This window comes from Eptesicus fuscus, chromosome 6 (assembly GCF_027574615.1).
Source record: "Eptesicus fuscus isolate TK198812 chromosome 6, DD_ASM_mEF_20220401, whole genome shotgun sequence".
NCBI classification, from domain to species: Eukaryota; Metazoa; Chordata; class Mammalia; order Chiroptera; family Vespertilionidae; genus Eptesicus; species Eptesicus fuscus.
Window position 1 is genome coordinate 108,153,480 of NC_072478.1, and position 20,468 is coordinate 108,173,947.

Sequence of the window (20,468 nt, forward strand, 5' to 3'; positions counted from 1 at the left end):
TTTCCCGCGCCTGGCGGTGGGCCCAGTGCGCCTGCGCGGAGCTGCGTCACGGTGACTGCGCTTCGAGAAGCTGCGAGACTGTTGGCGAAGGGAGGCGGGGCGTCGAGGAGTGGGCGGGCCGATACGGTCGCGACCGGACGGGATTGGTCGGGCTTCAGAGGCGCGCCATGAACAGCGGGACGGGATTGGCCTATCCTGAGGTGTCGTCATCGGTGCGCGCGGGAACGCGGGCGTCCAGGCGGCTCTCGGCCGCGTCAGCCGCGAATAAATGGAAGGGACCTGGGAGTGCGCGATGCTGCTCTCTCTCCCGGGCTCGGGCGGACCTCGGTCACTTCTCGGGCCCAGTTTTCCTCGTCCTTTCGGCGTTGGGCCACAGAAAAGGGCCACCCAGTTCCCCGGCTGCGCCACCTTCGGCACACCTCTGCGGCTGCGCCGGCCTTCGACGAGAGCCAGGTGCGGGGCCGAGGGCCGGGGCTGGGGCTGGGGCCCGGCAGGAGCAGCGGGGCCGGGGTCCAGGGCTGGGCCGGGGCTGGGCGCAGGAGCCGCAGCAGGGCTCCGGCTTGTGGGGACGGGTTAGCGCGCTAATGTTCCAGCAGAGCTACCCCGGGGCAGGGCTCACGCCGCTGCTGCGGTGTCCAGGACCGAGGTCGGGCTCTCGGCATCTCCTTCCTCCAGAGGTCGGAGCACCCGTTAGGTGTTGCGCGCTGCGACACAGCGACGGGCAAACCTCGCCCCGCAGGGTTGATAGTAAAGGACGGGTCTGCGGTTGGAAACCGACTGTGCCGGGAAGGGTTACAGGGTCCCGGAAGAGCAGCGGCTCTGTGGCTTGGGTGCGGCGTGGTGAGGATGGTGGCAGAGGCCCTTTCGAGGGGGCGACACTACCCCGACGCGAGGGGGCAGCATAGGAGATGCTCCCAGGAGCGGAGAGAGCGGATGGGAAGGTCCGGAAAGCCCTCGGATTTGAATTCTGGGAGGGACAAGAGTTTTCATAGATGAGTTGGGGTCACAGAGGGCACCTTGGGAGGCCGCTGTGGGCCTCAGTTTTCTCTCCAGCGCAGTGGCTTCACCAGTTGTCCCCCCGTTTTCCACGGTGAGTTAACAGCCTGCCTCCGCCCTGATGAACCCCAGAGTGTCGTTAAGGAATAAATTCTAAGTAAAACCCAATGCATAAGAGAGTTTCACAGCGCAGCGAGGGACACAGTTGAATCTCTTCGGGAAAGTAGTCAACCAGCGTGACTTCGCACCTGGTAACAGGTTTGTTTATGTCAACAAGTGTATCCAGCAGAAGAATTAATTGTGCCTTAAACGTCACCGAGGCCGCAACTTACACTGGCAGCCGTGCAGATTGGAAATGGGAAGCCCTTGTCCACATGAGTCACACTTGGGTTTTGCTGAAATCCTGAATTGGGGTTGATTCCAAATGAGCTGGTATTCCTCCCCCCACCCCCCACCTCCCACCTCAATTTTTCTTTGTTGAAAGAAAATAATTTGTGAAGCTTTCGTCCCCCGAAGGGGCCCGGGATGACGGACATTTATTAACGTTCCCTACAGAGCATGTTTGTGTGCTCTCTTCAGCTGCAAGTTACAAGTCCTGGTGGCCACCACCAGCCGCCCTTGCACTCCTCCTGACGCTCTAATTCCTGTAGGTGCTGCTACACTCTGCCCGCTGTGCTCTGGACACTCTCTCCTGATGGAGCTCCCTGACTTGGGGAAGCATTGTTCAGAAAAGACCTGCAAGCAGCTAGGTAAGCCCTTTAAGAGATGTTAATAGGAAATGGGTAATTTGTTGGCTGTTTTGTAGGAGAGAAATGGCTGTTATATTAGTTCCCAGGACCAAGTGGGTAGAAGTGTGGTGCTTAAACACTCGTGACACCACATGGGATGGGCTCTCCTTTGAAAAGATAGCTTTATCGGTTCCTCAGTGTTGCTGGCACTGTGAAGTTCATGACCTCCTCACCCCCATTTTTTTCTCATGAGGAATACCTCAAAGATATGTCATAAAGAACTTAGTGTAGGTGAATACCTGTTTCCTAACCTATATAATAAAACCCTAATATGCGAATTGACTGAATGGTGCTATGATGTGCACTGACCACCAGGGGGCAGACGCTCAACGCTGGAGCTGCCATGACTCACACTGGCCATTTAAAAATAATAAACAGGCCCTAGCCGGTTTGGCTCAGTGGATAGAGCATCCGCCTGGGAACTCAAGGATCTCAGGTTCGATTCCGGTCAAGGGCATGTACCTTGGTTGTGGGCACATCCCCAGTGGGGGCTGTGCAGGAGGCAGCTGATTGATGTTTCTCTCTCATCGATGTTTCTTACTCTCCCTTTCCCTTCCTCTCTGTAAAAAAAAAAAATCAATAAAATATATATTTTTAAAAATAAATAAAAATAAAAATAATAAACGGTACCACGGACCTGGTGCCAACAAACTAACACTCAGCTTCCCCCAAGTAGGACACAGGCCCTACCACCACCCCGGAGTGACACCAAATCACAGCCAATGCTGCCAAGACCCCATGGGGCAAAATGCGGCCCAAAGCTCAGCCCAGCCCGGAAGGGGTCGCTGTGGGTGCCGCGTAATGATGTCACATAGCAATGCCTGGCTTCCTCTCCCTAGCGACTAGCCTCCTTGCAGTTTCTTCAGCTCAGGAACACAGCTTGCTTTATATCCAGGTGCAGCCATTTTACAATGTAACCAGATGTGAAGTGGTTTTTTTTTTGTTTTGTTTTTTTAGATTTTCTTCCATTGAAATGTGATGTATGTGAGCAAGATTTCTGTAAAGATCATTTTACCTACGCTGCGCATAAATGTCCCTTTGCATATAAGAAGGTAATTAATCATACTCTATTCGAAAGATTCTAGTTCTTGCTCTTTAAAGCTGTGCTGTCCAAGATGGACACCAGCCTCATGTAGCTAATAACTTGATTAAAGTTGAGCAAAACTTAATGTCAGTCTCTCGGTCACACTGGCCCCATTCCGGTGTTGAGTAATCCCAGGACAGCGATTGCTGTGCTCTGTTGGATGGTGTGGATATGGAGCATCTCCACCATCGCAGGACGTTCCGGGCGGCACAGCCCTCAGCACTTCTGCAGGTGGCTCCCAGCCTGTAGTCACTGTTTCTGGGTGGTGCTGGGACTGCCTCAGTGAGCGCGAGCGCTCTCTCTCTCTCTCTCTCTCTCTCTCTCTCAGCACTCTGCTGCTTTGTCATCGTGCAGTCAGAAACGGGAGTGACTTGGTGTCACATGCTTTGATCAGTGCTGGCTGGCGTCTGAGCCTCCAGGGTATTCCAGGTCACGAGGTGGGGGCGGTGACTCACTCATGTTTACAGGCACTGATGACCAGGCCCAGCTACTCCGTTCATTTGCCGACTTGACCTCCCCTGTCCCTAGGGAGGGTCTGCCTTGGAGATCAGTGGCGATGCTTTATTTCTTAGACTTGCTAGCTGAGGGAGCATTCCTGGGTGACTTTTCAGCTCAGCCCCCAGACTGTAGGCCCCGTGATTCTGTGATTACCTGTCACCTTCCGGATGTCAGTTGTCACCTCAGTGTTCTCACTGAGCTAAGTTTCCTCAGCTCCTGCCCACGCTCGGAGGTTGTTTTGACCGTGTGAGGCGTTAAGCTGCTGGGAGCCGTGTTCTCACGGGTTGTTAGGCATCTGGCTGCTTTTATGCACTGCACCATCTTGCCTTTTTCTCATGTGAGTTTCAATTGCCTGAATCTGGAATGTCATGTTCTGTTCATTCTTAGGATGCTCAGGTCCCAGTATGCCCGCTTTGTAACCGCCCAATCCCAGTAAAGAAGGGGGAGATACCGGATGTGCTGGTTGGTGAGCACATGGATAGAGATTGTAGATTCCGTCCTGGGAAGAAGGAGAAGGTAAGGACCAGTTCCCTGTCAGCTCTGTGAGTGGTGTTTTCCTTAGGGGAGTGGGCCAGTTATCACACTCAAAATTCGTCCTGATAGTTTGTATACAAAGTGAAGCTCTAATAAAGTTAGTGTTGTGAGTGGCATAGGCTTTTACAGTCAAATAAACACATTCTCTGAGTATTTGGGTCTATGTTAGGATTTGCTTTCTTTTTTTGTGTGTTAATCCTCACCCAAGGATATTTTTCCCCATTGATTTTTAGAGAGTGTGGAAGGGAGGAAGGGGGCGGGGGAGAGAGAGGAACACATCGATTGGTTGCCTCCCATACGTGTCCCGACGTCCTGGGATTGAACCTGCAACCCAGCTATGTGCCGTTGACCAGGAGTCAAACCTGTGTTCCTTTGGTGAGCAGGCCGGTGCTCTAACCATTGAGCCACCGGCCAGCACAGATTTGCTTTCCTTACGGGAACCTCACACTTTCTCCCAAGATGAAGAGTTAATGTGGTTTTCGAGAGCCATTGTGTTAGTGCCTGCTTTCCCCTGAGCACCTCCGGGGGAGTGCAGAAGGAAGCGGAGAGACCAGAGTTCTCGCCTGGCAGCCTGGTGTTGTCAGTTGTGCCCTGCGCATGGGGCACGCAGCCGCGCCTCTCACTCGCAGCCATGTGGCTTGTTTGGGGCAACTGTGCTTTCTCCAGGTGCGCACACCGTAGATCTCGGGTGTGGCGGGTCTGCCGTGGGTTTGGGCGTCACCTTTACCACAGTGTGAGCTGAACATGGAGCTCCTGTTCCCATTCTGACCCCCACCTCCCAGGAAACTGGCTTTTGTTTAGCTTAAATCTCAGTCTCAGCCATGGGTCCCTCTGTGTAGTTACCAACTATCTCAGCATGTCACATTAAGTACATAGCAATTACAATTACAGTAAATAAATGTGAGGTCCGTTAACTTCGGCCCTCTGTGTCTCCTCGAACCCGAGAGAATAACATCCCTGTGCCTTAGCCTCACAGCACCCTTCCTGGCCTCGCCTCTCCCCTGCTCTCGCTGCGCCCTGCGTGCTCTGCCCTCCCAGCCCTCGGGAAGGTCTTCCAAAGCAAAGACCCACTAACCGGGTGGCTCCGAACTGGCATGGTCTTCTCATTCTTGGCTCAGCCCAGACTTTCCACCTGAGTCCTTCCCTCCGCCTCATGTGGGTGTGGCCTCCATGTTCTTCTGGAGCTCTTTGCTCCCCTACCTGCTGCCGACATGGGTGTTCTCCCGGGGCCCAGCACCTGTGTCCCTGCTGTTTGCACGCTCAGGTCACTTGAGGCAGCTCACACTTGTCCTTGCAGAGGGCTGCCCCCAGGCTGCTGGACCCCCCTCTTCATTGACATTCTTAACCTTCACACACTCGGAATGCCTGGGTCTGTAGATCGATGTTCCAGCTCCCTTCCTGGTGGGGGCACCTCCATGTCTCCTGAGCCCCTGGAGCCAGCAGCCCTCTGAGGGACTGTGCGTGATGTCACATGCTTGGCCTCCTTCCCTCCCATGTCCCCAGTCCCCACTCTCCCGGGGTGTGTGTGTGTGTGGGTGTGTGTGTGTGTGTGTTCCTGAGAATACCTCTAATCACCCTACATGAATCCTCAACTAAACAGCTGCTTTTGTATTTATCACTTATTAAAACTTTCTGTCTCCTTAATTAGTAGTCATTGTTTTATAGTAAAACTAGAGGCCCAGTGCATGAAATTTGTACACTCAAGGGGGTCCCTCAGACTGGCCTGTGCCCTCTCGCAGTCCAGGAGCCCTCGGGGGATCTCCAACTGACGGCTTAGCACTGCAGCCGTGAGCCCGGCTTCTGGCTGAGCGGTGCTCCCCCTGTGGGAGCGCACTGACCACCTGGGGACAGCTCCTGTATTGAGCATCTACCCCTGGTGGTCAGTACACGTCATAGAGACCTGTCATTCTGCCGTTGGGTTGATTTACACATTAGCCTTTTATTATATAGGATGTTTGAATAAGACCTGGACCTATTCATTCCTAGTAGCTAAGAACTGTTTCTAGGTAAATGTTCATAGTCTTACTGTGGGGCTTGTTAAAGAATTGCTTATGGACGCAATTGAAATACTGAAGCTACTGGCTTTCTCAGGTTTTCACCTTCCGGTGCTCGAAAAAGGGCTGTAAGAAGAAAGAGATGCTGCCCGTGGCTTGTGACCAGTGTCGTGGCAACTTCTGCATTCAGCACAGACATCCTCTGGATCATAGCTGCACACACGGGAGCAGAGCCGTCAGCATCAGGGGGTGAGAAGTCCCAGCCGGTGAGCTGGCCTGACACCTCCCCTGACAAGGGGAGAGCCAGCTTCCAGCCCCTGGAGGGCGGCGCGCAACCTGGAGCATTGTGCTGTCAGGTGGTGGGTGCAGGAGTTGCATGAAAATAATCTCCATTAAAGTTGGACTCTAAATTAAAGTTGGAATCTAGCTGTATTGTTTCTTGGGGATGCCGTAACCAAGACCCACTAACCGGTGGCTCAAACAACAGGATTCCTCGTCTCTCAGTTCCACTTCTGGGGCGGAAGCTGAGATCAGGGTGTCTCGGGCTGGTTCCCCTGGAGGTTCTGAGGGAGAGTGTGCCAGCCTCTCCCCTCGCTGCCCGTGGGCACCGTCAGTCTTGGTGTCCGTGGCTTGCAGTGACATCAGCCCGTCGGTCTTCACGTTCACAGGGTGTGCCCCCTTTTTATGAGCCCAGTGGTATTGAAGTATGGTCCCACCCCACTCCACGAGGCCCTCATCCTAACTAGTTCCATCTGCAGCGGCCCTACATCCAGGAGAGGTCACATTCTCATGCTCTGAGGGTTAGGACTTCAGCCTACCATGTGGGGACACAAGTGAACCCATTCACTAGTGTTGTTAACCAGAGGACTTGGGTCAGTAGAAGAGTCTGCCTAAACGTGCTGTCGAATAGAAATGGGAGTTCCTTCCCTTTTAGCTCCATTGGCTTGTTTACTCCGGTCTGTGGGCTCTCGGTTGACTGCTGCCCTCACTGCCTGTGGCTCCGGGGGAAGCTGGGAAGGAGTTGGCTGACTGGGTCTAACCTCTCTGTGCAGGTGTCCAGCTGCGAGAGCCTCCGCGTCCGAACCATCGGGCCCCTTGAACACACTGCCATCCTGTTGGCTGGCTCAGCGACTCAGGTGTTAGTCCAGATGGCACGCGTGGGTCTAGTTGCTTTTGAGGGTCGGGGGGGGAGGCGGGCAGGGCCCCAGGTTACAGGTACAGTTGGTTCCCGAGCACCGTGATCCAGCAGCGACATTTGAGGGTTCCTGCAGCCCTGTGTTGGGCCGACGTGGTGATCTACACCCCTAGTTAACGGGGACACGTGTAAGAAGTCAGTCGTCTTTTGTTCTCTAAGGTTGAAAGTGAGGCGATGACGCTGGATCTGCTCCAGCTGCAGAGGCTTGTTTGGGGGTCCCGCTGACCGTGTGGAGGACGTGGTGCTCTGGCGCTCTCATACTTCTCACGGCACAGGTCTGAAGCTTCAAACCTTCCCAGTGAAATACGCAAATCCTTTCCGCAAGATGAGCAACCCGAGGGCATCATACCCCAAGGCGGGTTAGATTGCTCTCATACCCTCCCTCCCTCCCTCCAAATAAAAGGAAGCGGCTTGAAGAGACAAGGGCCGAGTGTGCCCGTCAGGGCAGCCCTGCCGAGCTGTTTGTCAGGCCCGACTGAAGGAGCTTCGCCGCTAAACAGCAGAGAGGTGGTCGCACTTGGCTTCCTCGTGTGGTGATGTGGCCGTCAGCTCAGGATAGGGGGCGCCCTCCACCCCACTCCCCTGAGAGAACAGTCTGACCGCACGGACCCCAAGCGGGACTTAGACTGGAACCTCAGTGCGTGGCAAGAGAGCTCTCTCCTCCTGGGACCTGGAGTGTTAGGAAGCAGGGGAACAGTGCATCCGAGTTGGGTTCTGATCTGGCCCACTGGTCACCCAGCTGTGCACTCAGACGCCCCCTGGCCTGGATTAGCAGATCCTCGCAGTCACTCCTCTGGGCTCATAGCCTCAGAATGTAATGAGGAGGGGCTTGTATTCAGTCCGATGTACAAGTGGGTGCTAGGGACTCTTTTTGCGCTCTTCTTGCTGGGTTTGTTCCAAATGCGTTAGAATCGCCCCGAGGTGCTGTTAGAACAGTGCAGGCCCCACCCCAGAGTGTGATTTCTGGGAGCCTGGGTGGACCCTGAGAATTTCCAGGTCCAACAAGGTCCCGGGTGCTGCTGCATCGGAGCCGCTGTGGGCACAGCCCGTACAGAGCACGTGGAAGGCGCCAGCGCAGCGGGCTCTGAGCCTGAGGCTCTGTCAGAGCCATTGACTTGATCCAGTTGTTAGGGAAGCTGTAAGTCTGTTGGTAACTTGGGATGTGAACTGTACTTTTTGAACTGCAAGCCATGAAATCTGAGTATAGATCAGGTCTCATGAAAATTTCTGTCCAAGTTGAGAAGAAAACACTGGTTTTGAAAGCAATACCAAAAATTTTTAAAGTAAAATATCTCACTTAAAAACAGTTACATGTTGAAATGTGTTTTGGATATGATGCATTAAATGAAATATTGAAGTTTTTTCACTGGTTTCCATTTTGTTTTTTAACTGGCTACCAATGAGACAGTTTAAAAGCCGGTGGGTGGCTTGCATTCTGTGTGTTAGACTCTGGGTTCCTAGCCTCAGAATGGAATGAGGAGGGGCCGCTCCTGATCCTCGGCACTGAAGGCAGAAGCCCCACATCTTCTCAGGAAGAACCGTCGTCTGTTTCTGCCTGCAGGTGGGATTGGGGTGTCAGTGTCGCAGAGAGCTTTCTGGGGAGCGCCGAGCACCCTGTGTGTCCTCCTGCAGGTGGCTCCAAGGGTGTGCAAGGCCAGGAGTGCAGAACCCCTGCTCCTGTCCCTCCGCAGCACCGAGGCCTTGCTCTGTTCTTCGCATCCACAAGTTCTTGTCACCCACAAGTACCGAGGCCCTGGTCTGCCTGCCTGCCCAGCCTCTCATGAGCATCCACGTGAGCTAAGGTGCCACTGTGGCTCCGGACAGGGCGTGAGGTTGTATGGGGTGGTGTGCCAAAGGGGTAAGCTGCATGGCACTGTACACTTTCACAGAGTGCCAGCATTAATATTCGTAGGAAGCTTGGGGAATTCCTTTAGTGTCAGGAGTGTGCGTGCATTGCTGAGTAAAGCCTGAGCAGTAGGTTGGTGCTCCATCTCTGCCCAGGGCAGGAAGCTTTTTCTTTTTTTTTTTTTGGTGGAGTCGTGAAGCCCAGTGGGAAAAGTTTTTTTGTGTGTTGGTTTTTTTTAAAATATATTTTTATTGATTTGAGAGAGGAAGGGAGAGGGGGACAGAGATAGAAGTATCAATGATGAGAGAGAATTATTGATTGGCTGCCTCCTGCACACTCCCTGTAGGGGATGGAGCCAGCAACCCCGGATGTGACCGGAATCAAACCCAGAAGCCTCAGTCCACAGGCAACACTCTACCCACTGAGCCAAACCGGCGAGGGCCCAGTGGGAGCAGGGTGAATAGCTTTTCCTGGAGTCATTAAAATTGGACACGCTCACACCTGTGGCCCAGAAATTCTGAGTATGTGCCTTGCAGAGACTCATATACCTGCACATTCCTGTCCAGCTGTCACCCCTTTGCAGTCCCCACCTTAGCGGTGGGCCACACAGCTGTCTTCCTTCCCTCCCATTCTCAAAGTGTCTGGACTGTTAAATATTTCTAAAAACCGAACGAACGAGGATTTAACTCGGGCATCTACAACCCGGATGTCTAATTTTACCGGCTTCGATTCAGATACAAATGGCCACTAATCTGAATTTACAACACTTGCAGATAATGGCTCTACTGCATTTGAAAACCTTCGCACACGTGTAATGGTGACGTTTAAACATTATACGGTTTAAATTACAGCATTTACCGTACAATTTATATACATTTGTAATGTTTGAGATGAATCCCCGTGGACCACAACAGGCGTCGTTCATTCAAGTCCAAGAGACCCAGCACCCGGCGGTCTCCCAGCCCCAGAACAGCCGAGCCCCAGGCCAGAAACCGCAGAGTGGGGCCCACACCCCACCGCCGCACGAGGGGAGGGGTTGCCTGGCAACTGGCGGCTCTCAGCGACTAGCGGCGTCCAGAGATGACGCTGCCGGCCCGCGCCCAGCCCCGCCCCCCTGGCGGCCGCCGCTTGCTATTGGTCGGCCGAGAGACGGAGGCGCGTCTCGTCCAATGGGCGGCGCCGCTGCGGAGGGCGGGACGGCGTTACCTGGGCGCTGGGTCTGCCGGAAGCCGGCGTCGGCGGCCACGCGCAGGTAGGCGAGCGCGGCGGTGTCTCCGAGTCGCCGGGCGGCCGCCGCGTGGGGGCGTGGGCCGGGAGGGAGGGCCTGCGGGGGCGGCGGGAGAGCCAGGCGCTGAGCCCGGCGGCCTCGGGGCGGCCCTGCGGACCGCGGAGACCTCGCGCGGCGGTGGCTGGCGGAGCACCCGGGGGCAGCACGCGTGCGGGGACTTGCCCTCAGCGGCGTGGCTGAGCGAAGTGAGCGCGGGGCGGGGGCGGGGAGAGGGCCGCACGGGGACCTGCAGGCGGGAGGGCGCCGCCTTCCCCTCGTGCCGTGGGAAACTTGGGGGGTCTCCCCGCTGAGGGGAGGCGGGATCTGACCCCGCGGTAAATGAACGAACTGGCGGGCCGTGGGGGCCCTGTCTGTCGGTGTGGAGGGGTCGGCTGGATATTTTTGGCAGCCTTGAGTTTTCTCGGGCAGGCATTTAAAAAATATATATTTTGTTGACTTCAGAGAGGAAGGGAGAGGGAGAGACAGAAACATCAAGGATGAGAGAAAAACACGCCCCACGCTGGGGATCCAGCCGAAACCGGGGCAGGTGCCCTAACCAGAAATGGAACCCCTGACCTGGTTCATAGGTCGAGGCTCAACCACTGAGCCACACCGGCAGGGCTCAGGCAGGCATTTTTTAGGAGGATTGGGGTCATGATAAGGATGCGGCCTGGAGCTGTTAGAAACTTAGTGTTTTGTTCCGGTCTTACACGCCAAGGCGGAGGTCGCGTGGACAGGGGCCGAGAGGACCTGTTGGCGCTGGGATGGCGAGGAGCGCACTTGGGTGGCTGGTTGGGGCGGGCGCTCGATGGGAGAGCAGCTAGACGGCGCGAGTGCACCGCCCTTGAGGTTTCTCCAGAGAAGGAAGCAAGTGGGAGATGTGGGACCTTGTGGCTGTTGATTCATTGGCCAGGAAGGAAGAGGATGCGGGAGGCGGGGAGGGGCCCCAGCACCCAAGAACAGCATTTGGCCTCGTGGGAGCCTGCACAATTTCCATGGTAACAGGGGAGGACAGGTCCCAAGATGGAGGAGCTTGTGGCAGTTCGGTGATAGGGAGTTAAGGTCTTCCGCTGACAATGGAGAAGGAGGGGAGCTTGAGAGGTTAGGCGAGGTGAAAGCAGACCGGTGGTACTGGCCAGTGGCCGCAGTTGGGAGAAGTGGTGGAATTCCTGGGTGGCACTAGAGATCGCCCTGGGGCCGGGGGGACCCACCAGCCTGGTCCTGGGGGCTTCGGCCAGCAGGAGCAGGTCCTGGAGTGGGGGTTTTGCCGGAAAGGAGCTGAGCGTGTAAGGGCGAGACTGTAATGATGGACGTGGACGTGCACGTGGACGTGGAATGAAGAGGGGCGAGGAGGATTGCAGAGGTGGCGAGCTGGAGAGAGCCAGAGAGATGGGAGGTGGGCTTGGTGGGTGGGATGCTTGTTGTCCTAACAGGGTTTAGAGTTTGGCTGGGAGGGTAGGGGGACAGAGTAGAGTCAGGGAGCAGAAGAGCAGACGTTGGAGGCCATTCGTCGAGGTGGGCAAGTCCGAACTTGGAATAGTCCTGCATCAGAGTGGGCAGAGCACAGCCACCGCCCTGGGCGCAGGAACTGGGACTCGGCCTCCTAGACCTAGAGGATTGTGGGGCCCAGCCCCTCCCGCAGGGGCCTCTGTCCTGTGAGCTGGGAGGTGCCCTTCCCCATGACAAAGTGGCTGGCCATTGCCGTCCCACCAGCCTGAGAGGGAGCTCTGGGTCCTCCCATCCTCCCCAGAGCTCAGTTACCACCTGTCGGACCAGCCGGGCTGAAGAGGCATGGCCTGTGACTGGCATTTCCCAAATGACGAGTGGTGGTGAGCACTTTCCATGGCTTATTGGCCATTTATGTATCTGTGGAAAATTTTATATTCAAATCTCTTTGCCCATTTTTAAATAAGGCTATTTGTCTTTTTTTTTTTTTTTCCCTGAGTTGCAGGAGTTCTCACACATTCTGGGTACAAGTCTCCGGTCAGATGTATGACTTGCATGCGTTTTCTCCAATTGTGTATGTAGGTTGCCTTTTTATTTTGCGTCATTTGCAACACAAACCTTTTTAATTCTGACCAGTCACTCACCTGTTTTTTCCTTTTGCTACTTACAGTTTGGTGTCATATCTAAGAAGCTGTTGTCAGGGCCGTGAAGAGCTACTCCTAGGTTTTCTTTTTAGATTTTGATAGTTTAGCTCTCACGTTTAGGTTTTTTATCCTTTTTGAGTGAATTTTGTGTGTGGCGTGAGGTAGGGTCTGACTCCATCCTTCTGCACGTGGACGTCCAGTTGTCCCAGCTCCACTGTTGAAGAGACTGCTCTTTCTCATCAAATGGCCTCAGCCCCTGTCGATAACGCACTAACTGTAGGTGTGAGGAAATGTAGTTTTCTGTACAAACATTGTCTCAGGTTCATGAGTTGCCAGCTCTGGAAACTATTAAAAGAAACCTTTTTATAACGTGGAAAAGTCCTCCCCCCTTTAGCAAATAGACTTAGTGATTAAACTTTCTAATGATGACTTGCAGAATGAATATAGATTTAGCTTAACTTTTATGGTAACTGTTCTGTAAATATTTGCTAAACTTTTCTTATTTCTTCAACAAGGTAATTGCTGGCAGAGTTCTTTGTCTTTTCAAAGCCCCTTTGTCAACAGTCTCTTATTCTTCCTAGGTTTCTCGTCACAGTGCTAATTATGCTTTTCAAGTATACAGCCTTGAGAAAAGCAAGATAAAACTGAGCTGTAAAAACATAGTTCCGTGTAACCCCACCCCTTAGGCAAAGGTTTTGTTGATGCCCTTCAGACATTTTTCATAGCTGAGGGATATATATACACACAAATGGAGCTTTCTCTATTGTTACTTCAGCATTTTCTTAAAAACAAAATTGGACAATACTACACAGTTCTACATTTTTTATCCTATATCTGTAACACGTTCTCATTTGTTGTGATTTTTAAAAGATGTTTTTATTAATTTCAGAGAGAGGAATAGAGAGGAAGAGAGCGAGAGAAATATCATTGATGAGAGAGAATCATTGGTTGGCTGCCTCCTGCCCTACCCTGTCGGTCAACACTCAACCACTGAGCCACACGGCCAGGCTGTTGTGATTTTTGAATTGATTCCATTGTACTGGTTTATCCTGCTTGACTTATTCAGGCCTTTGTTGCTCTGCGATGGGGTTACTTCCACTAAAAGGAAGTGCCATGAGATGCATGCGTGTGTCTGCAGGCGGGTCACCATGTGGTCGCAGCTCCAGGGGCGCCTGTCCCCCTGCGTCACGATGCCCACACGTGGCAGCGTCTGGGCAAAACACTTTTCTGTTTTCGGCTCCACCCAAAGGGGCCGGAAGCCGGTGAGGTGGGGCTTCCTCCTGCTCTGGCTGCTCCCACCAGCACCAGCAGCTGGCGTTGGTTCAGGTCCTGCTTCTTCCAGAAATCAGCCTGGTCCCTTCATATGTCCCCACTCAGGTCCCGAGCCTCCGACCGTTCCTCTGGGTTCCCCAGGACGTGGCCCCACGAAGGCGCTCGTATTAGAACCCGTGGGCTTTTCTCTGTTCTTGCGCGTGGAGCTCTGGGTCCTTGGAGCTGGAGAAAGCAGACGCACCCACTCCCATCCAGCCCTCGCCACATGTCAGCCCCTTACGGGCCCAGCGCTGCTGCTCCCTCACTCCAAGGAGCCATTGCAGGGGCATCATGGGCTCCGCGTGTGAGCACCCAGTGCTCTGGTGACAGCATGGACGTGGCCCCTGGTGTGAGTCAGTGGTGATAGCAGGAAATAGAAAACCCAAATAGTCAGCAGTCGGGGAATGGACAAGTATTGTGATGTGCACTTTTGGAAAATTTTGATAGTCATTAAAGTGATATTTCTCTTGCCCTAGCTGGTTTCCTGAGTGGTTAGCGCATCGGCCCTTGGACTGAGGGTCGCAGGTTTGATTCCGGTCAAGAGCCTCGGTCCCAGGCTTGATCTCCGGCCCCGGTCGAGGTGCATGTGGGAGGCAACCAGTCAGTGTGTTGGGCCTTGTCTCTTAACGTTAAAAAGCCTTGTGTTCGTGTTCAGTTAGAAATACAGAATATAGCCCAGCCCATGTGGCTCAGGTGGTTGAGCATCATCCCATGCGCCAGGAGGTCTCGGTTCCATTCCTGGTCAGGGCACATGGGGCCTGCAGGAGGCAGCCCGTGGATGTTTCTCATCATTGCTTCCATCTCCCCTCTCCCTTCCTCTCTGTGAAGGCAATTAAAAAAAGCAAACATACAAAAAAAGAAACACAGAATATATACAGGGTTGGGAAATTAGATTTATAGCTGTGGGTAAGCGAAACAGCTTATTCTTGTGTTATTATTTAGTAATCGTGTTATTTTTCACATGAAGAGCTATAAACCTACTCTTGCCGACCCTGTCAGTGAAAACCTCAGAAAAGAGAAAGACATTCCCCAGGTGGTTGGGTTGGTTGTCTGAGGCGATGACCTGGGGATTGGCCTCCTGTCACGGTTACATAGGCTCCGTGTTTCCTGAGACACCTTTGTCCTTCGTGATGGGAGCACTCACAAGTATTGTATGGCCCATGACCTTTCCTCCCATCTGCTTTCGGGGCAGGATGGCAGCGCAGAAGAGGAAAGCGCCCGGCGCGCCAGAGAAAAAGGACAGGAAGTTGAAGAAGGCGCCAGCAGCAGAGAAACCGCCGGCACCGGCAGCCCCACGGGGCTCCACGGAAGCCCGTCCTGAGGTAGGTGCAGCTACGCGGCCTGGCTGTGGCCTGACCCGGAGGGGCAGGTCGGGGCGTGCTGCTGACATCTGTGTGGGTGGCGCAGAGGATGGCACTGTTACGTGTGAGCATCCCGGTGTTCTCCGGAAGCACTTAGGACAGATGGGAATTCCAGTCCCTCGGTTGGAACACCATGACTGTCCTTCAGCCACCACATCTGTGTTTCCGGGGGTTTGATGCTCCACGGCGGCGCCGGGTGGTGAGGGCTGGCGCGGGGCCTTTGGGCTGTGCACAGGGACCAGGGTGGCCTGGCACCCAGGGGGAGACCCGGAGTGCGGCCAGGCAACCTGCGTGTAGGAATTGGCGTCTAAAGTGCCGTATGGAGCAGAGTGTAATCCCGCCACAGGCAATGTGTGCCGTGTCTGCCGCCACCACGTGCTGAGTGAGATGGTGCTTTGCTGTCGCTGCCTCTCTAGCTCCTGGTGTGCGGCGGTCAGAGCACACGGTGAGCGGATTAGTCACCGGGGTCAGGTTTGCTGAGGCGGTCACGCAGTGCTGGAGGGTGTGGGAGGTAATCACGCCAGCGAGCCGGGTGCAGTGCCGTGTGGTCCCGCCTCGTGTCAGTGATCTGATTCCCATGAACTGAACAGCTGGACGCTCTGGCGTGGCCACGGCTGCTCCCAACTCCGGCTGGGAAACCCTCGCTGGGCCAGGGCTTGTTGCTGGCGGCATGTTTGTTCCCTTCCACGTGTTTCAGACCGGCCAGTGGTGTGTGCCCCGAGGACTCTTGCCCCAGGGCAGGATGACAGGTAGCCCTTGTTCAGGACATGGGGGAGGTCGTCGTGCAGGGGGACGAGGGGCGGGAGAGCAGGCCCTCTGAGCCTCTTAGAGCAGATGTCAGCACGAATGGGTTCCCGGGGCCACCATGAAAGTCTGGAGGTGCTGCCGGGTCTGATGACGGGTCGGGTTGCTCCAGGACCCCATCCCAGTCGGCAGCTCTGCTCTCAGGAGGCAGCGTGCACCAGTTTGGCCGGCCGGCTGGGCGCAGAGGAGGGCGGGGGGTGTGCCAAGAAGGTGCCTGGCTTAGCCGGGCTATGGGGCAAGAAGCCAGGCCAGCACCCAGGACCCCACTCGTCCTGCACCCTGAGGACCTACGAGGTCGGGATGCACGGGAGCCCAGGCCGCTCTCCTGCTCCCACGGCCCTGGGTCAAGAGCCCCTGCTTTGTGGCCGCCTGCCTGGCTGCGGGTGCAGCCACCCCCAGTCCCTGTGCCTGCTGGCTCGCTCTTCTCCCCTCTCCACCCCGTGTCCCCGGTCCCACATGGAAACTGCTTCCTACAGCCACTCAGGCTCCCGTGGTCCAGCACCCAATTCCTACGGGACCTCGGTCACAGCTGCGGTTTCCTTAGACTGTTTCTGTGGCACTCGCTGCTTTCTGGACCCTCCACCCGCCTTGGATTAGGTTTTGTTCTAAGAGTCTCAGCTTCCCTCTTCTCCAGACTCCGCTGCTGCCGCGTCACTGCAGGACCCGCGGGTGGCTTTATGGTAAACAGGGCCGGCGTTACCATTTCTGCCGGGGGTGGGCTGGGAGGGGAAGGTGCTCTTTGTGTTAAAAGCGATTGTTTTCGTTATCAAAGTTCATGTTGGTTAAGAGAAATCTGGAAAACGAAGGAGAAAAGCAAGCCTGTGGGTGGGTTTCTCCCGTCTGTGGTGCCCAGGTGTGCGCCGGTCTGCATCTCGGGGGCAGGCCCTGGCAGGCCCGGCCCTTTGGTTCAGTGCCCGCCAGGTGCCAAGGTCCAGCGCAGGAGCGGCCCAGCGGGAGAGAGCGAGCCGAGCCAGGGGACATCCCCGGAGGCCCCACCGAGGCCGGCGTAGCCCCAACTGGCCAGCAGGGGGCGCAGGGGCTGCTGATTTCCCCACAGGTGCTGGGGCCCAGCAGGTCCGAGACTTGGAGGGTTTTGGGGTGGGTTTCAGCGAGTTGTGTTGGCGGGGCTTGTGTCCTCAAGACCCTTCTCGTCTTGTGAGGCCAGTCTCCCAAGGGAGTGGAGACGGCTGTTCCCGAGAACACACCCTGCTCTCCGCTGACCGCAGTGCTTCTCCGCTCGCTGGTTCTCGTGGGAAGTGGGGAAGAGGGGCCGGCGTTGCTGAGGGACAGAGCGATGACCGCTGCACTTGAGTTTACGGAGGGTGGGCCGCCTGGCCGGGGAGCACCTCCTGGCACTGGGAGCTTGTGGAAAAGTACTGCGCCCCCTGCCGCCCCGTCCGAGAAGAACCTCTGGAATCCAGTGGAGACGGGAGACGCCTCTGTCCCCGGGGCCACTGTGTTGTCCTCCGGAAATGTCTGTCTGGGGAGGCCTGCGGGTCCCCATGTCATCACTTCCCACAGCATCAGCGCCCTGGACCTGCGCCAGGAGGGCTGAAGGCTCCCACGCGGTGGTACTTCATTGCCCCCGGGGGGTCCCCTAGTTAGAGTCCGCTCCCCAGCTCGGCCCAGGCTGTGTCTGCTCCTCTGGCTGGTCCAGCTTCCTCCAGGGTCCATGCTGGCGCCCCTGTGCTGCTCCAGTCGTGAGGGCCCTGCTCACTTCCCGCTTCTTGGTTTGCTCAGCTCACTGGCCATTAACCTGCACTGGCCCTTGTGAGCCTGGACTAGGGAGAGGAGGGTGCTCTGTGGAGGCTTCAGCGTTGCCGTGGTAACCATCTTGCAGAGGACCTGAGAGCGAGGGCCATTGGATGGGCTTCCAGGCCCCTGAGCGTGATGCCCTCCAGCAGGCCTCAGCGTGCGCCCTGCCCTCCGCTTCCCATGGCTGCTTTTTTTTAAGTGTGTTTTTATTGATTTCAGAGGTAGAAGAAGGGAGAGGGATAGAGAGATAGAAACATTGTTGAAAGAGAGTCATCAATTGGCTGCCTCCTGCATGCCCTTACTGGGGATGGAGCCCACAACGCAGGCATGTGCCCTGACCCAGAATGGAACCAGTGATCTCTTGGTTCATGGGTCAACGCTAACCACTGAGCACCACCGGTCGGGCCTCAGAGCTTCTTGAACCTTCCTCGTGAGCCTGCGCTTAGGGGCAGGACAGAACCAGGTCCTGTCCTGTCCAGAACCGGTTTCTTCCTTGAATGAAAGGGTTGCGAGGAGCACATGTTCCATGAACACGATTTAGACGGGCTGCTGGTTCTAGTGCATTTGGGGGTTGGGAGGGGAGGGCTGGTGTGGGTTGGCCTCCCTCCCTCTTCCCCCGCCCCCCGCCCCGCTCTCCCTGAGCACATGGGTAGCATGTCTGTTCTGCCCCAGACGCCCAGCCCCCGAGGGAGACAGCGCAGCTCCTGTCACCCTCGAGCCTGTCAAGGGTCTGGCTTGGCGGTCGCCTGGGCCGAGTGCCCCTCTGCTGCTGTGAACAGCCTTGCTGCCTGGAGACAGGGCTCCTCTCGCCGCTCGCAGTCCCGGGAATCCCTGGTGTTGGCGAAGCACTCGCTCTTCCACTTACAAAGGCGCCTTAATGCTGGCTTCTCGACGCCCCTGACACCGAGGGCCGAGGTGCCGCTGCTGGCTGCTCAGGGAGGCTGGGTCGCCTGCACAGTCACCTGTCCGGCCGGTAACGGAGGGGACTCTCAGTTTCCTGGCTCCGGTTACCTGGGGAGCACAGTAGGAGACACCTGCCCGGTCCCCCCGTAGAGCACGGCTGAGAATTGTGGGCGGTGGGCGGGGCCACGTGGGCCGCTTTGCCCAGCACCGAGTAAGGAAGCACCGCTCTTCTGGCGTGGCTCTCCACTGAGCGTGGGGGAGGGGAGAGGCCCGAGGTGCGGGCCAGGCTGTCCGTCCTGCGTGTGGAGTGAGTCTGGCCTGCAGTGACAGGGCACTTTTGGAAGGATAGTAACCCCTTTCCCTTCAGAATGTGGTGGGCACTCGCCATAGCCAGTTGGTCCCCATGCTCCCTGTGTGGTCTCCACGGGCACGGCTGAGACGTGACCAGTGGGTCGGCTGGGCTGAGCGCGGACTCCTCGGGTGGCAGGTGGTGTTTATAGGGGAAGGAAGCAGGCGCCCTCTCTCAGGCAGCGTTCGTAATCTTGGAAACCCAGCCGGTTACGTGGGCATGAAGCTGCAGGCTCTTGCAAAGCAGCCAAGAGGCTGTGAACTCTGCGGCCGGAGCATCGGCCCGAGCCAGAAGACCTCACACCAGTGGTATTTGCCATAGAAACGTTTCTGGTCTGGCAGTGGGCTCTGTCCTTCAGGGGGCGGGGCTGCTTATCTGGCCGAGCAGCTCCCTGGGAGCCTGGGCTGTTTCTCTCCGAAGAGTTTCCTCTGCCGTTGTTTTTGTTTTCTGCGCTGTGACTACTGAGCACGGGCTGCCAGCCTGGAGTTGTAACTGACAGACGTGGGCTGGGCGGGGGCCAGGCACAAGGAGCCAAGCGCGAGACCAGGGTCAGTGATTTCCCTGCGGTTACAGCCATTGCCCTGGAGGGGTGGCAGGGCAGGGTCTGCACCTCGAGTCTGTTGAATCTGATGCCTGACCCCCAGGGGCCCCGCTCCACACTCCCCCGCTCCTTTACTCCAAGGCAGCTGGGACTGCCTGTCCACAGGCTTCTGGCTGTGCTGACCTGGTGGGTGAAGGGCGGGTCTGTATAGTTCACACTTCAGAGCTCACTATTGAAACAGACGGCTTTCAGTTACTTGTAACAAGGGCCCGGGGCACGGATTCGTGCACATTGAAAGAAAATTAGTTAGAAGAAATACTTTAACTTCGCTATTAGCCCTTTCTCTATAACAGAAGTGTCAACCAAATTCACGATCGACAATGACAGATCGAAACACACGTGTGCGATTGGCGCCAGCGAGAGCTTTACATGTATCACACATGTGTGAGTCAACTTAGCCTTTTATGTGTATAGAATAAACTTGCTTAATTAGCTGCTTTCTGATGCAGCTAAACTTTTTCCAGCCTCTTTCAGGTCATTGTCAGCCACACAGCAGGAAATATCAACACGAAGCAGATTGTTATTGTAGATCACGCAGGGAGAACAAAGGGTAAAATATTTAACTGCAGCAGTGTCTGACTGTCTTCTGCACAGTGAGAAGACCTGAAGTCATTGTCAAGGTCCACCATTTCTTATTTCTATTCAGTCTGGTCAAGTTTCTAAGCTTTCTAAATCTCCGTTTTCTGGCTAATGAACAGAAAATAGGATTCCTCCCAGTCTCCTATCTGCCGACTCCAGGACTTCTGTGAGGATCAAATGAGATGAGGCAGGGAAAACGCTTCACAGACATTTGGTTAAAGTGTATAAAATATTTCCACCTGGCTATAAAGCAAGTCATGTTCCTGGGCTGATGAAACTGCAAGAAGGCTAGTCCCTAGGGAGAGGAAGCCGGGCGTTACTACATGATGTCATTACCCAGACGGAGACTTAGCATATTAGCCTTTTATCATGCAAGAGTGGGCCTTCTTTCCCCTGGCTGCCGGCACCGCCTTCGCTCTGGCTGGAGCCGCCTTTTTGCTCCAGCCCAAAGCCTCCTTTCTGCCTTCCCACACTGCCCAGAGGCCCGGAGTGGCTGGGGGGGGGGGGTGCAGA

General features: G+C 55.6%; 2 protein-coding genes across 5 annotated transcripts in view; both read left to right on the forward strand.

The window, feature by feature from the left end:
* Positions 1–220: 220 nt before the first annotated feature.
* Positions 221–6,309, forward strand: ZFAND2A (zinc finger AN1-type containing 2A). Of its 3 annotated transcripts, none has more exons than XM_054718268.1 (5): positions 221–453; positions 1,647–1,745; positions 2,742–2,836; positions 3,754–3,882; positions 5,992–6,309. In XM_054718268.1, the coding sequence occupies exons 2-5, from the start codon at positions 1,691–1,693 to the stop codon at positions 6,145–6,147; spliced, it is 435 nt and encodes a 144-aa protein (XP_054574243.1). In that variant the 5' UTR covers positions 221–453; positions 1,647–1,690; the 3' UTR covers positions 6,148–6,309. The 3 variants fall into 3 exon arrangements, with proteins under 3 accessions (XP_054574243.1, XP_054574245.1, XP_054574244.1); XM_054718270.1 differs by lacking the exon at positions 221–453 and adding an exon at positions 1,074–1,090; XM_054718269.1 differs by lacking the exon at positions 221–453 and adding an exon at positions 1,103–1,254.
* Positions 6,310–10,104: 3,795 nt separating this feature from the next.
* The window catches only part of C6H7orf50 (chromosome 6 C7orf50 homolog), a 66,788-nt gene continuing 56,424 nt past the window's right edge, over positions 10,105–20,468 (forward strand). Inside the window, exons 1-2 of one of the 2 annotated variants that reach the window (XM_054718275.1) lie at positions 10,105–10,187; positions 14,796–14,925. In XM_054718275.1, the coding sequence (XP_054574250.1) occupies positions 10,105–10,187; positions 14,796–14,925 (213 nt within the window). Of the gene's footprint in view, positions 10,188–10,218; positions 10,409–14,795; positions 14,926–20,468 lie in introns of those variants that run through there. The other variant, XM_054718276.1, reaches the window with a different exon arrangement.